Source organism: Engystomops pustulosus, chromosome 2 (assembly GCF_040894005.1).
Source record: "Engystomops pustulosus chromosome 2, aEngPut4.maternal, whole genome shotgun sequence".
NCBI lineage: Eukaryota > Metazoa > Chordata > Amphibia > Anura > Leptodactylidae > Engystomops > Engystomops pustulosus.
The window spans coordinates 87222498-87246777 of record NC_092412.1 but is presented as its reverse complement, the minus strand read 5'-3'; the positions used below and the strand labels follow the sequence as shown (position 1 = coordinate 87246777).

Here is a 24280-nt window from a genome sequence, read left to right as displayed (position 1 = left end):
CAGCAAAGTCTTACCGGTAACACCGATCGCGGGTGTTTTCACATTGATGCCTGCCAGCAAAGCTGCCGGCAGCCTCAAAAAGATAGCGGCGCATGGGCGCCGCCATCTTACCTGGGATCGCCGCTCCCCGTGACGTCATCGGGGCCGGCGATCCGTCTCCATGGTAGCCTCGGGTCTTCCGAAGACCCGAGGCTATTTCGTTTTAACCCCTTCATTACAATGTGCTGATAGCACATTGTAATGAATGAGGATAATCCCCATATACTGCCATACTGTAGTATGGCAGTATATGGTAGGATCGATCAGACAACCTAGGGTTAAAGTACCCTAGGGAATCTGAAAAATAGTATAAATGAAAATAAAAAAAGTTAAAAAAAAAATTATTATAAAAAAACCTAAAATTTCAAATCACCCCCCTTTCCCTAGAACTGACATAAATATAAATAAACAGTAAAAATCATAAACACATCAGGTATCGACGCGTCCGAAAATGCCCGATCTATCAAAATATGATAACGTTTTTTCAATGCGTTTAACCCCGTAACGGAAAATAGCGCCCAAAGTCGATAATGGCACTTTTTTGCCATTTTGAAAAATCTAAAAAAAATCTATAAAAAGTGATCAAAAGGTCGTACAGTCCTAAAAATGATATCATTGAAAATATTATCAATTTTCGCAAAAAATTACACCACCCACAGCTCCGTACACCAAAGTATAAAAAAGTTATTAGCAAAATAGAAGTTGGCAAAATCAAAATAATCATTTTTGTACAGGAGGTTTTCATTTTTGTAAATGTATGAAAACATTATAAAACCTATACAAATGTGGTATCCCCTTAATCGTACCGACCCAAGGAATAAAGGAGACATGTCATTTGGGGCGCTCAGTGAAAGACATAATATCCAAGCCCACAAGAAAATGGCGCAAATGCGTTTTTTCACCATTTTCATTGCATTTGGAATTTTTTTACCGCTTCTGAGTACATAGCATGGAATATTTAATAAAATAAAAATTTAAGGTACAATATGGTAACATTTTACAGTAAAATGGATGATGGTAATGTTGTTGTTGTATGACTTATGTTTATGAGCGACAGTGTTCCTGCTATATACCTGCATGTCATAGGAATTTAAATTAAAAAAAGGACCATGTTAAATTCAAATCTGTTTTTTTTTTATTTTTACCGGTGTTTTGTATGCGTTGGAAAAGGGGTAGTCTTATACGGCGAATATATCTTAAACTCTATATTTTAACAGGAAAGTAGGGGGGTCGTCTTATACGCCGGAATATACGGTATATTATCTATTATAGATAAGAGAATCATAGAATAACAGAAATCAGGAATGTAACCATTTTAGCGATTTGGCGATGGCATCTTGTATGCAATTTAGCCTACAATCTCACATTGCATTTCATTTACTCTCCTGCTATATTCTTTACAGGAAAGAAATATCCAAGGTTCTTCAAAGTTCTTATCTGCGTGGAATCAACTTGGCTTCATTCTTTGTTGCAAGCAAAATCATTGTGTTTGTGACTTTCACTACGTATGTTCTGCTTGGCAATGTTATCTCTGCCAGTCGAGTGTTTGTTGCAGTGTCCCTTTACAGTGCAGTGAGACTCACTGTCACTCTCTTCTTCCCCTCAGCTATTGAGAGGGTATCTGAGGCCAAGGTCAGCATAAGGAGAATAAAGGTATGCTCTCTTTTTTTCTTAATGAAACAATTGTACATTGTCTATGTATTTTTTTTTTTTGTGCAGATATATTTACTGTTTACATTGCAATCATTTTACTTTGCATAAGTCAATAGCACAAATGATTATAACAGACAATCCTCCCCAGAAGCTCTATATAAGGTGGAGCAGGAGCAATAAGTTACAATTGTAAAATATCCACCAAACAGCTACACATTGGGGCAGATTTACTTACCCGGTCCTGTCGCGATCCAGCGGCGCGTTCTGTGTGGAGGATTAGGGTCTTCCGGCAATTAGCTAAGGCAGTTCCTCCGCTGAAGTTCATCGGAATGCACTGAAGTACACCAAGCCGGGCCGAGTACAGGTAAGCGCGTGTCCAGCGACACTTTTTTTTTTTTTTTTTTTAATGCGGCGGTTTCTCTGAATCCGATGGTTTTTCGTGCGGCCACGCCCCTGATTTCCGTCGTGTGCACACCGATGCGCCACAATCGGATCGCGTGTGCCAAAAACCTGGGGAAAATTCTGGGAAAATCGGGGCAAAACGGAAAAATTTGGGTAATCCGCCGTAAAAACGCGATTCGGGCCCTTAGTAAATGACCCCCATTAACTCCTTACCGATATGTGACTTAATAGCATCTCGCACGTCGGCTGTGGGGGGCGTTTGCTGGCATCTAAATCCCTGCCACCAATCACTTCCCCCCCGATGACCTCACAGGGGGCGGCGATCGAATCCAATAAGGCGGCACTTATTGAATTCGATCGCCGCCCCTGTGAGGTCATCGGGGGAAGTGATTGGTTACTATGAAGGTCTTGGGTCATACAAAGACCCAAGGCTGTTTGGTTTTAACCCATTTATTACAATGTGCAAATTGCACATTGAAATATAGGATGTGTAAAATCCTCATATGAATCAGACAACCCAGGGTTAAAGTAAACCTAGGGTTAAAACAAATAGTAGGTCTAAAAAATCTTTAAAAAAAATTGTTACAGGGGATATTATTCATAACTGGACCCTCTGCTCTATTATTATATATATTACATATAGTGTAAATGGATACAGTATATACTGATAGCAGTCACTGATACTCTGTGGTGAGATGTGTGTGTACTGAAGCCATTGGGTCATTAACATATCAAAAGGCTTTGAACAGTAAGAAGCCACCATGAACCAGGTGTGAGATTCCCTGCACACACTGGGGTCTATCCTAAGAGGGTCTTAGGGTGGAGTTATAGGTGGTGGGAAGGGATTACACACAAGGATATTTAAGGATGGTAAAAACAGAAATCAGTCTCTTTTGTCTCTTGCTCCTGACCCCCCCCGGACGGATAGCACTTAAGGAACCAGGTCATATATTGTGTGTGCTTTCTGTGTATGTATATAACTTTATAAGAGTAATTATAACATAGTACTTATTATAATATAGTAGACTTTATACGTGTACCTATAGATATTCCAGGTGTTATGTGTTTTACCATATATATACATAGCTAAGTGTTTACAGTGAGTGTGTATATATTAGTGTAACTACATGTATAACCTATAGCCGTATCCCATTCACACGTGGATCTCTGCCCTGCACGTGTATTGGAGTTGATATATAGATGCTATTGTGCATGAGTCTCTATATGTACATGTATATGGTCAGGTACTGGATGTGACTCCTGCGTCAGGATATATCCAGGAGCTTCTGTAGTGTTAATTATATATTGTATATACATACACATTACTGTGTCCGGGAGAGGTCAGGAGAAGGTTTGTCTCTATGTATTTTGTATTGTATTTTATGTAGTTACTTTGTCACATGTATGTTGTTAGTAAAGTCTTTTTGTATATAAGTATCTGCGAGGGTTGTATGTTATTCCTGTGATATATGAAGGACTGGAGTAGGTGCTTATGGTAAATAGCACAGACTAAGGGGCTGGACAGAACCACTGGAGCCTAGAGGAACTGAATAGAAACCCAATTCCCCTACCCCCCTTTATCAAAAATTATGAAAAAAATTGAATTAAAAACCTAAAAATTAACATGTTAGCTATCGCCACGTCCCAAAATGTCCGATCTATGAAAGGTCATTTCCAACGTATAACCCCGTAACGGAAAATAGCGCTCAAAGTCGAAAATTCCACTTTTTTGCCACTTTGAAAAATATGAAAAATTCAATAAAAAGTGATCAAAACAGTCCTTCAAATGGTAGCATTGAAAACATAATTAAAAGTCGCAAAAAATTACAGCACACAGCTCTGTACATTGAAGTATGAAAAAGTTATTAGCGCCAGAAATGGCAAAAAGTTTTTGGGGCTAAAACAGCTTGGACAGGTATTTAAGAAGTGTGTGCACTGGGATTGTGGCGCATACAACCTTTTTTGTGGTGCAGCTGTGCACCATGCAACACAAATTAGGGGTTGTTACGTCGGACTTGGATGCATTCATGATATCAGGTGCACCATCTTAGTGAATTGCGGCACGGTGCATTATACATGGACAATGCACTTTCTGTGAACTTCAGCGGCCGGGTAAGTAAATGTGCCCCATAAAAAATAGTTAAAAAATAATGCTTTCTGGAATACCGGTATCCGCAAAGTTTATTGAAAGTGGAGTTGCATTTTTACATATATAGTTTGAACAGTCAGCAGCCTGGAAAGCAACATGAGAAGATTCTTAATAGTTTTGTGAGGAAACTTAAAGGGCTCTTTAAATTTTGGCAAATAAATATCATTGTTTGTACATTTTAAGTCGTACAATTTTCCAATATACTTACTGTATTAATTCCTCTCAGTTGTCTTACTTCTAGTGGATAGTAATCTGTCCCTGATCATGTGATGTCACTACTCGTTGGTATCACAGAGAGTAATCCAAGCCCTGTGTTATAACGAGCCATTTACCTGAATGGCATCACATTACTATGGACAGATTTATATCCACTGGAAGTAAGATTTCTATAGAACTGGGATGAATTGATATAGAAAGTATATTGGAAAGTTCTATAACTTGTTATCATACAAACATTGCTCTTTAAGTAACACAGATATTTCCCCACTAAAGTAGCTCTATAATGTGGTGTTATAACGGAATGTGTTTTCAAAATCCATAATTATATAAATGATTTCAAATTGCTCCGTCCCTTTTCCATAAATCTTTAACTAAATGAAATCCTAAACATATTAGGTATCCATTTATCCGACAATGCCATCTTTCAAAATAGCTTATCAAAGAGTCTTGTATTTCCCAAAATGGTACTGATAAAAGCCTTCGGTTTTCCTGCAAAAATATACAGCCAAAGCTGGCCAGTCACTCAGGGATCAAGTGGTCATTCATGAGAATGGTTTTGTCTTAAAAGAGACAAGTTGTGTTTTGTTTGATGCAACAAACCTCTTTGTGTGTAGAATGGGGAACATAAAACTACATGAAGCAGTCACATGGTTGATATCTCTGACAGTATTGCCTGTATGTCTAGTAATATAATACATCTGTATGGTCCAGCCAACTGCGGAGGGGGAAAGAAGGATCGAGAAAGCTCAACTAGTGAACTTGTGTGCTTCTCAGTGGAATGAAACGGACTGCAACAATATTTCACTCTGGAGCCTTGTCGTTAGTTTTTCTATGTTTCAGTAACACAAATGTTATTCTTCTGTACTTCAGACTTCCTTCTTTTGACACTTGTTACCCTGCATTGAGTATTTTTATATCTATTGCAGATATATTTCTCTACACATCAGAATAGACATGTGGATTCTGCACAGCTCATTCACATGGATCAGACTGTTGCAGTAATCCGTTCTTTTTTTTCCCATGATAAATCTTCTCTGAATGTTTTAGAATTTTTGACAACGGAATCAGAGCGCACAGGGGTGTGCCACAGCCCAATCGTATATGGATTTCTATGGAAATGCATGCAAACAGTAACCAGCACCTAGTGTCTTTCATTTAAACTATACAAGACAATACAAGGTGCTGGTTCTCGAACGCATGCATTTCCATAGAAACGCACATATGCCCGTGGCATGCCCCCGTGCGCTCTGATTCCGTTGATTCTAAATGGAATCACTGCACCTTTAGTAAAACTTGTGTTTCATTATCGGTATCAAGTCACTTGATGAAAATGAGGACAGAATTATATAAAAGAAATGTAAAACCATAGCACCTGCCTATTCTCCTTTTTAATCACAGCCTTGATTCTACATTCCAGGGTGGATTATCTGTATCACATTTCACTTAGAAGTGCCTTGGAAGGCCAGGCCGGAAAAGCTGTTTCTTTTTGTGCTCGTATTTGTTGTGCTTGCATGTCTTTGTGGCATTCTTCATGTTTTGTCTAAAATCAACAACCTTGAAGATATCTGTATCGGGTTTATTCGTCAGAGGCTTATCTATGTCCAGTTCTTTTCAAAACCAAGGTCAAAAGGATATTTGGTTGCAAGTTAGTTGTTAAAAATGAGTGTGCACCTTTATGTATTTGAATTATCATGGCAGATGATGTACATAACCATTTAAAAGGAGCTCATTGTTGAGCATAGTCCTTGTCCAGTGTGTACAAAATCCACAAGTTAATGCAAGGCATGATACAGATGAAAAGAAAACTGCACTGCAGATCAATGACAGACGTTCGCATTGAATCATGCCCCCTTTCTCAAAATGCTGAAAGGGGTTCTCCAGTGACAAAGAATGACCTCACTATACCTCATCTCCCCACACATATCACTTCACTAATTCAGTGTCATTAAATTAACCCCTTTAAGGCTGATCTGTTGAGGTGGGGTTGGATTAATATCTCCTGGTTAGGGCGTATCATCAGCTTAAAGGGAACCAGTCACCAGGGACATAATTTTAACTAAAGGCAGGTTGAAGAAGCTCATTACACATGCAGTGCAAATCTGTCTTTCTGCCTTTTCTAAGCATTTACATTACAGTATAATTGTGTGTTATAATTTACTCTTGCATCCTCACAAAATCCTGGGGTAGTCACAGGGGCTGGACTTTGGTTTGGATTCATTTAAAAAAACATTTGCCTTGTCTGTGTTACTCACTCCTCAGAGCTTGGCCCCCACCTTTGTGCTCCTGTACAGCTCCTCCTCCTGCTCCTTCTCAGAAGTCACAGCCTGGTCAGCCTGACATCAGTGGGGGACGGACAAGCTGTAGAGGAGCACAAAGATAGAGGCAGTCTGCAGCTCAGACAAGTCACATGTTGTTTTTTTAAATGCATCCAAACCAAAGCCCAGCCCCTGTTGCTACCCCAGGATTTTGTCAGGATGCAAGAGTAAGTTATAACACACAATTATATTGTAATACAAATGCTTAGAAAAGGTAGAGAGGCAGATGTGCAATGCAGGTATCATTTTCTGTCTTTAGTGAAAATAAGGTCCCTGGTGACAGGTTCCCTTTAAAGATGAATGCTCTCCCAAGACTGTTCTATTTATTTCAAACTATTCCACTGAGCCTCCCAACTTCCTTTTATAACTAGATGTTGTCCCTTTTCAATAAGTTTGCAGGGTTTTGTCCTCGTGCCCCCTCTCCACTTTGCCCTGGACCTCGTCTGCATCTTACAAAATGCAAGACCTCCCGTATGTGGTCCAGCAATCTCTTTCCGCCCTGAGCCATTTGACCAAGAAACTGCGACTTTTCACTACAGACGGCCCACTTACTCCCATCACAAATAAAAAAAGATTTTCCTAAGGGCCTTGCCCTTTCTTTTTGGGGTAGACATAAGGCAGACCTCCTCTTGACATTCTGTGAGGTGACCATCAGTCCACGTTGCTTTCCCTAGGATTGCTTCTTTGTGACTCTCCAGAAGCAGCGAAATTGCTGCTGGAATACAATTAACATTATCATTTTTATGACAATTTAACATCATTTGAATCCCTGTGTGTCGCAGATAATGCTGCTACAGGCAACCTCTCTTGGTCTAAAGTATCCTTATAGACAACATGTCTACCTCATTACCCTTGTTTGTCCAGAGCTGGGAGTGTGCACTAGGGAGGACATTCCCACAAGCTTCCTGGCTGAGAGTGTTTGACCTATGCCACAGGGGTTTGGGGCAAATTCCCCTTCCCTTGTTGTCTTCCCTTGTCTGTTTGAGAATCAGAGTGAATGGCTGAACAGACACTGCACCCGTTTATAGGAAATAGTCTCATAAGGAGATAAAGAGGTAAAAATTCCAAGTGGCACGGTCCCTCCTCCTTGATATATTTAACACAAGACTACTGAGCCAATATACTAATGTAATGTCCTCTTACACATATCTTAAACTTAGAAAATAAAAGTTAAATTTTAGTTAGCACAAAAAGGGTTAAATTGGCCTTTTGGCATTTTTTTGTTATGTACCATAAATTATCAACTCTTTTCATGGTTTGTACACCAGAATACTTTTGTACAGGGCAAGGTAATGTGAGGGAAGATGAAAACACTAGGTGATGGAGCAGAGCAGTGCAATTATTGTGTGTGTTGTAGAGAATTCTACATAAGTGGTTTTTAACTTGCTATGGAAACCTGTAGAGAGCTGAATTGTCAGAGTTGACAGTGGATTGAAGAGAGTTAGAGAGTTAGCTTGGATGTCCAAGGGGTAGGTAAGGGAATGGACTAGCAGCTAATTGTAGGTCCAGTAACGTAGCTGGAATTACACTGTGCCCTAATATGTATCTTACCCCAATCTGTAAACTCATGTTCATTAAACTCGGAATGTGGTGAAAATAAGACCACTGTACTGCAGGATAACATTGATAAGGTTTTTTTTTTGGTAACTCCTAGTTCTTTGTTAGGAAAATATTTTAAAATATCAATAAATCCATATCTTTTTTAAAATTCTATTTCAGAACTTTTTATTACTTGATGAGATCTCAAAACCAGCTGTAGAATCAGAAAAAAGTGAAAAAATTGAGGAAAGTCTACTGGTCCAAATTCAAGATCTTACCTGCTATTGGGACACGGTAAGATACTATATTTGGGGATGCTAGGTGAAAACAGTGCAAAAATCTTTTAGCTGTGTTCTAAATACATACAAACAATACCATAGCATTACCAGTGCTTTTACACAGTGCAGCCTTGCTGGGTATGTGCATCATGTAGCTGGGCTTGCTTTTGGAAGGGCATATGTGGCCTGGCATGTAATGCATACTTATTGTTATTTACCAGCACCTAACTTTGAAACGCTGACCCACTTCCAACAACTCCATGGGAGTGATAAAAATATGCTTTCGGCACTTTCTGTTCAGCCCGGCTATGGGAAGTAATGTTTCCATTACAAAAAAATAGAACTTAAAGGAAAAACCCTTCCATATATGTAACTCTATGGGATCTGTTGGTAACTGAAGGGTTTTTTTTTATCAACAGTATATATCTTCTGTTAAAGGAACCTGTCAGGGCTGATATGGGACACTTTAAACTATTCACAGGTTTCAGTATGATTTCAAAGCATTTGGCTTTAACATACAAACAATCCACTGTATTACAGGTATAGTTATGTTTTTTTTTCCCCATTATGAAAACATTATGGATGCAGACATATTGATATTGCAAACGTTCAAATAAATTGGAAGGGCCAAGTTCAGCATAGAACTCGTATGACACCCATATGCCCTCCTAGGGACTAAGGCCTCATTTACACAGGAGGTTGTTGTAATGGAGGTTGTGACCTGGCCATAGTATTTGCTGCCTTCTCACAGCCGCCATTGAGATCTATGTTACCTGTTCACGGTGCAGTGAGCAGCCGCTTATCCTTCAATGGAGAGGGGAGGGTTTTTTCCTGAGGCTTTATAAATCTGTTATATAACCGTATGATCACATTCTGAGCCAACAGAAACAGTGTTAATCTTTTAGTACAGGTCATTCTATTACAGTATCTTGAGAGCTTGCACTTTTCCCCGTTTTCCCAGGTAACTGAATGTAGTCAGGTTTAAAAAAAACAATGTACATGCCCAGCTTTGTACTGGCTATGCGGCACAGTCAGAGTGGGGTGAGATACTTTGACCTCACTGCATTGTTACCGGGTGTAATAAACACATACCGTATTAGGGCCGTGATGTAGCCACAATTTTTGCGGTCAGATCACAGCCCCTAATACAGTCGTGTGCATGGGGCCAGTGTAAACAAAACTTTGGGGATAGAAAATCCCAATGATAACTTGTCTCTTTTCATAAGTGTCTAATGTAGCGGATATAGAGGTGCAACATATTTGTCCATTAGACACAAACAGTCTGTAATAACTCTTTCTTCAGTCCCTCTTCCGGCATTTTGATGTTGTTCAGGTGCTGCCATCTACTGGTAGTCAAGGCCCTCAGGTTACATAGCACTACACATGGAATATTTATTAGGCACATCACCTGACTTCTTAAGGAGTTACATTTCTTATAGTGGAAACCTAGTTGTCAATCACTATGGATGCCCTATCAGGGCTATTATACCCTGTCTACATTAATCATTTCCAGCAAATCAGAATTACGTTGCAATGTGTCGCACAAGGGTGGTAATCACTGCGGGATGTCCGCTGCTTTCCGTCACAGCTTTCAGCTACAGCTCTTCTGCTATAAAAGGCACAGAGCTGTAAGAGGGACTGTGTGCTGCTCAGATTCCACAAGCCGAGCACAGCACACAAGACGGGAGTCCTTGCATCAGAGTAACTCTACTAATTGTACAGTTAACTGTTCAGTATAGTTGCTTTTCTGATACTGTTAATGCACATTTAGTTTTACGTATTATGTATCTTTCCCCAGACATTGGAAATGCCAACTCTACAAAACCTCTCATTTAGTGTAAGGCCAGGGGAATTGCTGGCTGTAATTGGACCGGTTGGGGCAGGCAAAGTGAGTATTTTATGTTCTCTGAATACCTTGAATCTGTGATTTTGCAGTATAATGGAAATGCTGATACTTTCCTAGGCTGTATTCACTGTCAGTCTTTGGACTCGTAATGAAAGAGAATGTGTCCGGTATGTACATTGATTGTCCCAATACATTCCAGTTGAGTGATGACATGTCAGAGAAAACTGCTTGGGGTGTTACTTCTTTGTAAAGACACAATAGTCCGCTTAGTTTACCTTGCTTTATTGTGTTTTCTTATTGGAATATGCTTGATTTTTTTTTTCTTTGGAACAGGAAAATTAATACTGAAACCTGACCTAGAAAGCTTCTTTACACTTAATACACAGGATCGTGTTGTAAAATATAACTAACTTTCAGCAGGTTCATTATGATGAAGATTTCTGACAGTATTACGGTATCAAAAAGATAGAAATGATAACTTGTGCTATACTTGAACTATAATTTGCACTTTTAAGCCAAATATTATTTTAGTTTATGTCTGCCCTATAAATTTCTAGTTGAAATAATATGTTTCTTAGTATCAATGTTTTCCACTGATTAAAGCGATCCACTGATCTTCTTCACCTAACACAGTGTAATACAGGTGTAATACTCGGCTCCCGGAAGAGCATTGCGCAGCTGCGCTGGGAGCAGCGGACCCCCCTCCCTCCCCCGAATCACTTTAAACGCCCCAAACACCCCGCGGTCAGCGCAACCGCGGCGTGTTAGGGGTTAACACCTGCGATCGGAGAAATCTCTGATCACGGGTGTTAGAGGCAGGTGCCAGAAGCATGACCTAATAGTACTGCACTTTGCGGGACTGCACCTCCCGCGATTCAGTATTATTACATCAAATGTCGGTAAGGGGTTAAGGGGGTTGCCCAAGGGGGCATTATACTATGTAGGGGCCAGTAAGGTTGATATGATACTATGTTTTCAGGTGGAACAATGGGTGTGGTTTAGAAAAAGGGTAGAGGCTTTTTGTCACTCTTTCTCTCACCCAAAAGTTGGGAGGCATTTACAAAGAATGGGAGGGGAAAACTGTTTTTTAATATCTTAAATTCAGAAATACAGAAACACATCCATGGAAAAGTACTAAAGTTATAGAACCAAGCCTTTATATTATCTAGTACTGCTAGACTGTGCAGCATTATGAAACAATTAGTGTGCTGTTCCCAGAGAAAATCCTGTGGTTTTCATCAAAACTGACTGTTTATAAGGCAATTCCTCTATATCCGGAAATTGTTAGCCATGTTGTCCGTTACTGCATTACCACCAACCCAGGTCAGTATAGAGAGGCTGTTCTCTAGCCTTAAAATAAATAGGACAGACTTGAGGTCATCTATGAAGTAGGATCTGATGAAGCAATACGGTTTCCAAGAACAAATTCATAGACTTTCTAAACAAATATTATTCAGTCTAGCAATGCTCTTCCGGGAGCCGAGTATTACACCTGTATTACACTTTGTTAGGTGAAGAAGATCAGTGGAGCGCTTGTTCAAGCTAACCTGTAAAAGTAAATAAAATCAGTTAAAAATATTAAATAAAAACATTTTTTAATAAAAAGAATTAAGTCCCCTAAACACAAATATTCCCTATACACATGCAATAAAGTGAAAAAAGCACAAAATCTCCAAAAAACCCCACATATTTGGTATCGCCGCGTCCGTAACAATCCGTACAATAACTCAGAAACATTATTGGAGCTTTAGCAGAAGCACATTGGTTATGTGGCAAATCTGTAAATTCTTTTCTCTTGACCGTATGTACTGCAAAACTATTTGTGAATAAAAGTTGAAAATTAAAAAAAAAAAGAAACATTATTGGACCCGCTCGGTGAACGCCGTAAAAACCCCCCTGAAAAACTCGCTAAAAACGTAAATTTTTCATGAAACCTCTACACAAAAATGTTCTAAAAAGTGATTAAAAAAGTTATGTGCGCAGAAATGGTACCACTGAAAAGAACAACTCAACACTTAAAAAATAAGCCCTAAACTAGCTCTGTCAACCAAAAAATATTAAAGTTACGTCTCCAAAAAGATGGCGATGCAAAAACAAATGAGATTTCCTCTATATTAGTTTTTATCCAGTAAAATTGTAAAAATAAATGAAAGACTATATATGGGGTATTGTTATACGCGGGAGGGATTGGGTATTAAATTTTGTGGAGCGTTTTGGTATTCCACTGAGGATTTGTACATTTTTTGAAAAAAACATTAATTTAGCCAAAAAAATTTTACTTTCAAAATTGCATCCGATTTTGTTTTAACCCCCGTAAAACAATTAAAGGGTTATCAAACTTACTTACGTTGTGGGGTGTAGTTTCTATAATGGGGTAATTTATGGGGTTTTACTTTTATTTAGGTCTCTTAAAGTGATTTGAAACCTGAGTAGGTCCCTCAATAGCAGGATTTTGCGTTTTTTATGAAAATGTGAAAAATCACACCTAACGTTCAAAGGCCTATAACATCCTTCAAAAATAAGAGTATGCATAAAAAACTACTGTATGTCCACATAAAATAGACATTCAGTGAATGTTAATAATTAAGTATTTTTGCTGTTATGACTGTGTGGAAAAAGTAGCATATTTTGAAGTTCCAAAATCGAGAATTTTTCCAAATTTTCACCAAATATCTGATTTTCTCATAAATAAATGCAAAACATGCCACCAAAATTTTCCAACTAACCTGAAGTACAAAGTGTCACGAGAAAACAATTTTAAAATCACTTCGATATGTTAAAGCGTTTCAAAGTGAAGGTGAAGCGTGTCAGGAAGGTGAAAAGTGGCTTCGGCGTTAAGGGGTTAAAATAACCCCTAATGCAGCTCTGCAACATATAAAACGCCTTTTATCCTCCTTAACATTAGTTTTTTTTTATTTATCTCCCCAAACTTACACATAATACTATCTGAACTCCAACCCCCATCCCACCTGTCCTCCAGCCTCCTCCTGTGGCCTCTAGTTCTCCAGCCTCCTCCTGTGGCCTCTAGTTCTCCAGCCTCCTCCTGTGGCCTCTAGTCCACCAGTTTCCTCATGTGGCCTCTAGTCCTCCAGCCTCCTGTAGCGTCTAGTCCTCAAGCCTTCTGTCGCCTCAAGTCCTCCAGCCTCCTCTAGTCCTCCAGCCTCCTCCTGCCCTGCAGCCTTCCCCTGTCCTCTATCCTTCTCCTGTCCCTCCAGCCTCCTCCTGTATCTTCTAGCCCTCCAGCCTCCTCCTGTAGTCCTCTAGCATCCTCCAGCAGCCCCCTGCCCCCCTCCTGTTCCCCAGACTCCTTCAACAGCCCCTCGTCCTCTATTCTCCTCTTCTTGTGGCCCCCTGTCCTGGTGTTAAACAAAAAAGACCTGTTTCTTACCTTGCCTCATTTCCCCGCTGAAGTCACTCTCTCTGCTCCCGGGCTCCGTCTGACTTGCAGAGGAGGCAGAGTGAGATGAGGGGGAGCTACTTTCTCACATGACTTGTGCAGACATCATGTGAGGCAGTAGCATGGGCTGGTCCCACCTCCTCCTGGTTCCGATCCTTTGGCGGCTCTGCAGCTCTAATGCATGGGACCAGGAGGAGGCGGGACAATTCGGGGGACAATGGGGCAGTGCGCCAGCCGCCCCTGAATTCCGTGACAGTGTCCAAAAAGCAGGACTGTACTGTTGAATCCGTGACGGTTGGGAGTTATGCATGTATAGTGTATAGAATCCATCAGAGCTGCTAACCTCCACAAACATGGACTCAAAAAAGCAAAATATAACATAAAGTAGTATGCTGAGAGCACACTGGACAATCCTGCCTGAAACCAGTTTTCCTGAGCACTTAATTGCAGACATGTCTTCCCCTCTGATCTGTAGGGGAGGAGCTTCACTACAATGCATGTACATAATTTGCAGTCACAATTGTCTATACTTAAAGCATACAAACATGAGCTCAGAGAAAAAGCAAAGTAAAACGTAAAGCATCATACAGGGAGAATATAAACTGGACAATTGATTTATGCACATCTTATTAAAATATTAGATATGCTATGTTAATCTTGATTTTCTGGTCACTCTAGCAGCGCTATGTAAGGGAGTTGCTTTACTACTGAGCTTGAGCAAAATGTGCATCCACATTCATCTCAACTTAAAGCCTACTTTGTCCGATCAGGAATAGAACAGACATATATAGGATATTTCATAATTTCCCTAAATTTCTTATGAAAATAAATATTTTGCAGTGCATTAATTGTAACAATTTAATATATATTTTTGGAGTTGGTCCTTTTTATTTCTGACTCCACAGGTCTGGCTCGTCCTTCAAAACCCTCCCACCCCTTCCCTCCTTTAGTACACTGTGCTTTTAGAACTTGTCATCACTGAAAAATTAGTTTTGTGCTGACAGGTTCCTTTTAACCAGTAGACAAATATGTTCCATTACAGTGCAGATGCATATTGTGCTGATTATTGACATAAGTCTTTGGAGCCAGTCATTTGCATATAATAAAGAAAATTATTGAACAAAATAGAGAAAAAGTCAAATAAATGACATCATAAGTAAACTGTTGCCTCTGTTCTTTTCCCACTGTCAGTCATCCCTTCTGAGTGCAGTGTTGGGTGAACTGCCAAAAGATAAAGGCTTTGTGGACATCAGAGGAAGAATTGCCTATGTGTCACAGCAGCCATGGGTGTTTTCAGGCACTGTCAGAAGTAACATATTATTTGGGAAAGAATACAACCAAGAGAAATATGAAAGAGTCCTGAGGGTGTGCGCGCTTAAGAAGGTAAATTGTTATCTGGACCAGCTGTCTAGCTGCAGACTTGTGCTGAATGGTATTTACTACATTTATCAGCGCTCTATGATTTACTTTTTTGTTTGGAGACTAAAGCTGACAAAGCTGCTGTAATAAACAGATTCAAGGGACAGATTTGCCTTGAGCTCTTCACTGACACTAGAGACTGTTAAGCGCTTTCTATGTCCTTTTGCAGTGGCAGAAGAAATATGCCAGGCGACTTCACAGACGTACTTAGTATGCAGAGTGGCCGGCACTCAAAATAAGAGGACTGATACCTCTTCAGTTTTTACATGTACTAAAAGATTGATTATTCTGTGTTCAACTTTTAGCTTCTTAGAATTTCCATTTCCAAATTGCTCATCTAAGAAATAGTAAATAAAGCAAGAGTTTGAGATGCAGTAACTCTGAGAGTTCCTGCATCTCAGAGGTGTCATTTAGTGAACTAACCTGCTTTTTACAAAGAATACTCTATAAAATATAGAGTTTCGACTTGCATACAAATTCAACTTAAGAACAAACCTCCGGACCCTATCTTGTACGTAACCCGGGGACTGCCTGTATAATGACATTAAAAGTACAGGACTGTCTACCACCGTACTGTAGTATTCTGAAGGCCATCACTCAGGGTCTCAGGAGCCACTGAGTATAGTAAGGCAGGTGCTATATTGTGTATGGCTCCAGACACTCACACCCCTCAACAGTAGCACTTCTTATCGTGATATGACAACCTGATTAACATTGCTGTGAAAAGACACCCTACTGTAGAAGCCCTTTGACATGTTTCACTGGCAACCCAGCGTCATCAGGGATTGGGACTACAAAAAGCTTAGTTCTGATAAGACACCCTAGACCCCCCCCCCCCCAACATGTGTCGCTGGCAACATTTAGTATCCCCAACCCCTTGAGGATGCTGGTTAGCCAGCAAAACATGTCGGGGAAGGGGGTCTTCCAGGGTGTATTTTATCAGCAATAAACTATATAGTAGCTCCAATCCCCTAATGATGCTGGGAAGCTAGCGAAACATAACCCGGATGGGCTTCTAGGGTAACTTTTATCAGCAATGAACCAGGGTGTTATCACAATAAGAAGTGCTATTGTTGAGGGGTCTGTGTGACCCCTCTATAGAACCTACCATAGTAACAGCCCATGGTTCCTGTTTTGTGAGGTATACTACCAGTTATTTGAGACCCTGAGTGATAGCCTGTCTTTTGACAGTTTGTAAATAATGAGGCACATTTACTTAACCGTATTTTGCGTGTTCCCCGCTTTGTGTTGTCCGACGATCATGGACTCCAGCGCGATTGTGCACCTGATATCCTGCATGATCCGCCGGAGTTCACCTTCTTCTTCCCGGTGGCTTGCGACACAAATTCAAATGTTAAATCCCGCGCTTAGTCCGAATCCGTCAAATCGTCAACCCATTCTATTTTGTTATTCCAAAGACTGTTTTTTACTAAGCTGGGCAAAGCTGGGAGCTACAGCTAGTACTAATGTATATCAAAACGACCGTCACACACTAGGCAATTAATTTATTATGGTAGTTTTGAGATGATTTGAAAACAAACAAAGGAAGGTATGGCCCTTAAACCAATAAGTATGGAAATTCATTGGAAATGCTCCTGGTCAGTAAAGCCTTTTAAAAGGGAACCTGTCATCGCTGTTTGAAAATATAAAGTGGGGAGAGGTTCCCACAGAGCCCTTATAGCATAAGGGCAACCTTTCTTCATCTAATAAAATCTCTGCTCCGAAAAGCCAAAAATTAACATTGATTCTCTGCCTGGTATCCAGGCAGAGAGTCTAGCAAGTCGAGGTGGGCGTATACATATGTGCGAGTCTTGCGGTCTACTTTCCCTACGTCATCCGTCTGTCGGCTGAATTCTCACACAAATGCTTATGGCTGCCATGCGCAGAAGCAGTAAAGCCACGCATGCGCCGAATCTTACGACGCATGGCAGCCATAGGCATTTGTGTGATAAGTCAATATAGTAGCAGGGCCACCACAGCAGTCACTATAGTAGCAGAGCCACCGCAGCAGTCAATATAGTAGCAGGGCCACTGCAGCAACCCATATAGTAGCAGGACTCCCACAGTAGCCAATATAGTAGCAGTATCCCTTCAGTAGCTAATATAGTTACAGGAGCGCTCAAAATTAACAGGGCCTCCACAGTTTCCAATATGGGAACAGGGCCCCCAGTAGCCAGTATAGTTATGGTGCCCACAGAGCCACAGTAGTCAATATAGTAACAGGGCCCACATGGTAGCCAATAAAGAAATGATGCCTTCAAGTAGCCAATGTAGTCACATTGGCCCCTACTGTAGCCAATATGTTAATGGTGCCTCCACAGGACCAATGGAGTAACATATTTGTCCTGGGCCTCCATGGTAGACAATATAGCCACAGTGTCCACCCCCCTCCCAAGCAGCCATAAAGTCAGGGGCCCCCAAAACAGCCAAAAAAGCCTCAGTGCCTCCTAATTAAAGCTAATATAGTAATAGGCGCCTGACCATCCATAAAGTCTAAGCTCCCCCTATAGCTACAACATCAAGAGACTTCTGGAAAACAAAAAAAAAGCAAAAAAAAAAGAATACTACTCACCTTTTATTGTAGCTGGGCATCTCCTTGCTGAAGTCAGTATGGAGAGGTTAAAATTTGCGATGACGTTATCACGTCCGTTCACCCGTGTTGGTTCACAGGATACTCCAGATGCTGGAGTTGCCTGTGTAAATGGTTAACACAGTCAACTCAGGGCAGAGGTCTGGCCTTTGCTCTGACTATTCTTGGAAATTGGTGCAAACCGACACCATGACTATATCACATCCGTCTGCACTGAAATGTAGTTCACTCAGGGCACAGACCTAGTCAGGCCTTACATGCTCTGTGAACCAACGGAGGATTCTGCTGTCCTGTGGTCAGTCCAATGCTGGTCTAATGACATCAGGTCCCGACTGGTAGTGTAGAGGAGACGGATAATGTAGAGAGAATAAATATGATATACAGTTGGCGAATGTCAAAGAAATGGATAATTACAATGTTACTCTATTACAACACAGGACATGCTGCAGCTAGATGATGGGGATATGACAATGATTGGAGATCGTGGAGTTACATTAAGTGGAGGACAGAAAGCTCGTGTTAACCTAGCAAGGTAAGATGTTCAGCCAGTAGAATTGCTTACATGCCTTTGAAAATTTTACCTTCAGTCATAAACAAAAAAACCTTTGTTGTTATGGTTAAATGACACCTGTCATCAGGTTTCTGTCACTAGTCCTGTCACCACTACTGTTAGAGCAGCTCACACGGATTCCATCCCAGCCAATTCCATACATAAATCATTGTAAAATCTAATTTTCTTTATTATGTAAATGATGGTGGTCACATGGTCAGAGGCAGTGATGTCACCCCTGTTACCCCTCCCCTCTCCTACCCAAGCTCATGACACAGACATCAGCTACACAAGTACCTGACGTTTTCTGTTATACACATGTGTGAGACACAGACATCAGCTACACAAGTACCTGACATATTCTGTTATACACATGTGTGAGACACAGACATTAGCTACACATGTACCTGACATGTTCTACTATAACATGGTTGCATCCTGGAGCTGTTGTATGTCTCCTATTCACACACAGGCTGCAGTGGGCATGGCCACCAGCACCAGGAAGTACATAAAAGAGCCATTACACCATTATACCTCACATCATTATACAGGCTGTCAGTATTGTATATAGGAGTATCTCATACACACACAGGCTGCAGGGGGTCTGGCTGCCGGACCCAGGAAGCACATAGAGGAGCCATTACACCATTATACCTCACATCATTATACAGGCTGTCATTCAAGCACTTGGGGTGTGGCTGTGCCTCCCACTCATGAATGTGCTGGACTGCTGAATATAATAATGATTCATTGGACCACTCTCAGGTCACTTACATACAGCTTTAGGACCTGATTGTTTGAGTTTACAGGCATGTAGAGAGACTATGAAGGGATAGGGGCAATGTTTTTTAATGGCAGTTTATGAATAATAATTCCTTTGTTTATATAGCACACACAGATTACCCAGCGCTAAACTGAGCTTGCCAAAATAAACTTATATGGGTTTATGAAAATATAAACTTATATGGGGGTTAATTTGCCTGACGAGTTCTCTTTAACCGGTTCGCGACCGCCCGCCGTGTATTCACGGCGGCGGTCGCGTTCTGATGCATGGAGAGGGCTCGCGGGCCGAGCCCTCTCCATAGCCGGTAAGTCTCTGCTGCATATATCAGTGCCGGCACCGATCGCGGGTGTTTTCTTGCAGAACGCCACCGGCAAAGCTGCCGGCGGCTTCAAACAGATGGCGGCGCATTGGCGCCGCCATCTTTCCGAGGATCGCCGCTCCCCGTGACGTCATCGGGGAGCGGCGATCCGTTGCCATGGTAGCTTCGGGTCTCACGAAGACCCGAAGCTACTTCGGGTTAACCCATTCATTACAATGTGCTATCAGCACATTGTAATGTATGAGGAGTAAAATCCCCATATACTGCCATACTGTAGTATGGCAGTATATGGTAGGATCGATCAGACAACCTAGGGTTAAAGTACCCTAGGGAGTCTGAAAAATAGTAAAAATAAAAATTAAAAAAAAGTTAAAAAAAAAAAATTTGAACAAAAATACCTAAAAATTCAAATCACCCCCCTTTCCCTAGAACTGATATAAATATAAATAAACAGTAAAAATCATAAACACATTAGGTATCGCCGCGTCCGAAAATGCCTGATCTATCAAATATAATAACGGTTTTTCACTGCGTTTAACCCCGTAACGGAAAATCGCGTCCAAAGTCAAAACTGGCACTTTTTTGCCATTTAAAAAAAAATTAAAAATTCTATAAAAAGTGATCAAAAGGTCGTACAGTCCTAAAAATAATATCATTGAAAACATCATCAAAAGTCGCAAAAGATGACACCACCCTCAACTCCATACACCAAAGTATGAAAAAGTTATAAGCACAAGAAGACGGCAAAATAAAAAAAAAATTTTAGTTTATGAGGTTTTAATTTTTGTAAATGTATGAAAACATTATAAAACCTATACAAATTTGGTATCCCTGTAATTGTACTGACCCAAAGAATAAATTAGATGCGTCATTTGTGGCGTGAAGTGAAAGCCGTAATATCCAAGCCCACAAGAATACGACACAATTGCGTTTTTTCACCATTTTCACTGCATTTGGAATTTTTTTACCGCTTCCCAGTACATGGCATGGAATATTTAATACCATCACTATGAAGTGCAATTTGTTACGCAAAAAACGAGCCGTCACATAGCTTTTTACGTGTAAAAATAAAAAAGTTATAGATTTTTGAAGGTGGGGAGTGAAAAATGGAAATGAAAAAACGGGAAAGGGCCCGGTCCTTAACCGGTTAAAGTGTAACTGTAAAGTTCTAATGATTTTATCGAATTATTATATGTGATACCCCTTTTTAAAAACAAACAGAATGATGGCTATATTGTGCTGCTAGCCCTCTTCTTTTCAAAGTTATGGCATTTATGTTCAGAAAGGGTTTGACAACATTCTTTCTTATCAGAGGTGAAGTTCGCGGAGGCTAATGTCTGCCTATCTTTGCTCTCAAGCTGGTTCCATTTAGCTTGCCCACAGATCCAATGATGCCTCATGTTTTCTCTCAAAGAAATTTAGTATTAAATCCATTTAGTTTCCCACACGTAAATCCACTGAACTCTGCACAGGGTGAAGAGAGACAGAGAAAGTTCTGTATAATCACAGACTGTGATGAAGGGATTGATGGAGAACAGGGGGGGATCTATACCTCACTAATCTGTGCAGGAGACATCTGTATCCACAGTTTTGAACACATCCAGCTCTGCTACATACACAGAGAGAGCTCTGTCAGATGACCTCCTCCCCTGTGAGCAGGAAGGAGCAGCTCCTCCCTTCCCAGGAGTCCAACAGATAAACTATGAATTTACAGGGCTTTTCAACACAGGCAGAGGAAGCGGCTACTGCAGCACTAAGAAGCTACTGGATATAGGCAACAAAGATAATAGGCAAAGTCGAAGAGCTATAGATTTGTAAAAAAAAAAAAAAACTTTACAGTTGCTCTTTGACCTCTTGAGGACACAGCCATTTTTTTAAGACTCAGACCCATTTTTTTGTAATGTGTTGCTTTATATGGATTTTAAGGAACTGCACAGTAAAGATCATTTTAACCCTTTACTTCACAATTTTACTCAGTTGGTCAGTGTAAAAGTGTACCAAATCACATACATACAACAAAGTGGGTCAGGGTCCGGTAACAGAGACCCACATACGGCCACTGGTCAACACAAAGATAAGTAAATGCAGTACCCTCACAAAGATAAAGTGCAAATGGAGCCCTAAAAACTCTACCTGATCCCTGTCCTGAGGAGATGTCAGGAAATAGACCAAATCTAGATGCTCAAAAAGAGCCAGATTAGAATCCTGTATGGAGCCCAGGACGAAAATAAAGCTGTAAGTCTGAGGAAGTTGCAACTAAGCGACGGAACGCGTGGGGTGCCTTCGGCCACGGGTCTATGACCTAGCTCTCCCTCCTCCCACTTGGGCTCTCATGCATAGCAACTTTGATTACTTGGGCTCTGCTCTGTTCTGACCTCATGGGACTACTTTTGATCCCTGTTATCTTTTGCTTTATCGATCAGCTATATTTCCATCCTGGGCTCCATACAGGATTCTAATCTGGCTCTTTTTGAGCATCTGGATTTGGTCTATTTCCTGACATCTCCTCAGGACAGGGATCAGGTAGAGTTTTTAGGGCTCCATTTGCACTTTATCTTTGTAAGGGTACTGCATTTACTTATCTTTGTGTTGACCAGTGGCCGTATGTGGGTCTCTGTTACCGGACCCTGACCCACTTTGTTGTATGTATGTGATTTTGTACACTTTTAAATGTTTTTAATCATGCATGTAGGATTGGTTGATTTTTTTGTATATGAATTGTAATAAAGCTTATTGATTCTCTAGCCTTTACACACTTACTCTTTTTTCCTTTTTTGGCCTAATCTTGTCTTTTAGTGTGTTGGCTAATGCAATACTGATCTTTGTGTATGAGATCACGCTTCACATTGTTTGGCTTGAGATTATCAACACTAGTCAGTGTAAAATTCCCGGGTATGGGTGGGAACTCTCTAATCAGACACATTATGATTCCTCTAGTTCTGTGAGCTGACAGTGTTGTTAGATTATCAGGGCACAGGTTTATGTACACTTTAATTTACCTTCTGAACATTGTACTAGTATCAGACACAAAGAAAGAGAGATGAGACAGATCGGAGATGATGACATCCATTAGATGCCTATTATACACTCTCTCCTACTACATCTCTGCTATTCCACAACACACTACTTCTGCTGTGCCTCCCCAGAACTTGGCTCTATGTAGCTTGTAGTTGTCCCCATGCTGCTGCTGCCAGCAGGAACTCACGCTCTATGTATCAATGTCAGTGAGTGAGCTCCGTGCTGCTTTTTTTGTATCTGGCCTATTTGGAAAATAGCGGGGAACTCGCACGTTTTTTTGTTCCATTTTTTTTTGGCCAGAAATGAAAAAAATATGTGTTGGGTCCCCCATAGTAATTGGGGGGGAACTCGCGAGCTTTTTTTTATGGCCAAAAATGTAGGAAAAAACCCAGGTGTGGTGCTCCCCCTGTTTTCAAAATCAGCCAGATACAAAAAAGCAGCAGCCTGCCATTACTGAGTGGGAAAGCCCACTGTTAGGGGGCTATTCAAGTGCATTTATTGCAGCCTGCGGCCACCCCACTACCTGCCCATCTATAGACGGCCAGGTTCTGGTTTGTACCTGGCTCTTTCTGGCACCCCTGGTGGCAGTGGTAACTGGGGTAATGGTATTGGCATTAGGGTCAATTTGACCAAAAAAAGTGAACACTAAGGCCAGCCCTTAGTAATGAGCACCGTCAGCTAGACAGCACCACTACAATGGCAAACTGTGAAGATGAGAACTGTGTCGCGAAGAAAAAAAAACATACTTTTATTAACAAATAGAAAATTTTATTGAAACAAAAACGCAGACACACCCTCATTGACCATTTTGTTTGTTAATAAAATGCTGGTCATCGAACGTAATCCTTTGAATCCAAAGTAGTCCGCAGCAGAACACAAAAACAAACACACACGAAAAAGTGACTCATTGCCATAGGGGCAGGGGAACATGCTTGTAGCCATTGGGGAGGGTGACATGCTCATTGCCAAGAGGGAGGGGGACATGCTCGTTGTCTAGGGGGAGGATGCTTGTTGTCTAATGTTTGCGGCAGTTAAGGGGCAATGTTCTTAGTAAATGTGCCCCAATGTGTTCAGGTCTCCCGACTTGTGCTATACATCCTCCACAACACACAGCACTATCCAAACAAAAACAATGTGCAGTTAGAATTGCTGGCCTCGGACAGCCGGCCCATGCTCAGTAAGCCTTAGCCTTAAACTTAGCCTTAGCCTTAAACTTATTTTTGTTTCATACTTTTTTAATAGTCCCACTACGGGATGTGAACAAGCAATAATCTGATTGCTTGTTCATTATAATACTCTGCAATACAGATGCATAGGCTGACGCTGAGACTGTAAAATCCTGTCTGTGTGACAGGATTTCACAGGTTCTGACTATGGTGGACAGCCTATGGTCCGATCAGGCATATAGCAACCCCCAGGAGGTATTTAAAGGCAGCGGTCTTGCTAACGGCATTATTTAAAAAATTAAACACCTGCAATCGATCTTACAGAAGAAACCCCCTGCCAGATCAGCTCCACTGAAGAGCCACTGTATCGGCATTAGCTCAATTATATTTGTCATTGAGCATTAACCAGCAGAGCTCAGTGATCGGTATATCCGTTGCTGAGCATCAATAGGTTAAAGGAGTGTTCTTATCCTAGGTATTGGATGTCATAAATACAAGATAGTTAACGGGAGTTCCAAAGATACACAAGCAAGCAACCTAGGGATATGTCATCAATACCTGATATGGTAATACCCATAACTTTGCTCTCTAGTTCAT

The 24280-nt window shown here is 40.8% G+C and overlaps 1 protein-coding gene across 1 annotated transcript in view; it reads left to right on the top strand.

The window, feature by feature from the left end:
- The window catches only part of ABCC4 (ATP binding cassette subfamily C member 4 (PEL blood group)), a 160846-nt gene that overhangs the window by 46710 nt on the left and 89856 nt on the right, over positions 1-24280 (top strand). The window contains exons 8-12 of the mRNA XM_072135431.1: positions 1443-1692; positions 8497-8610; positions 10393-10482; positions 15029-15220; positions 18284-18378. Of these exons, the coding sequence (XP_071991532.1) occupies positions 1443-1692; positions 8497-8610; positions 10393-10482; positions 15029-15220; positions 18284-18378 (741 nt within the window). The remainder of the gene's footprint in view (positions 1-1442; positions 1693-8496; positions 8611-10392; positions 10483-15028; positions 15221-18283; positions 18379-24280) is intronic.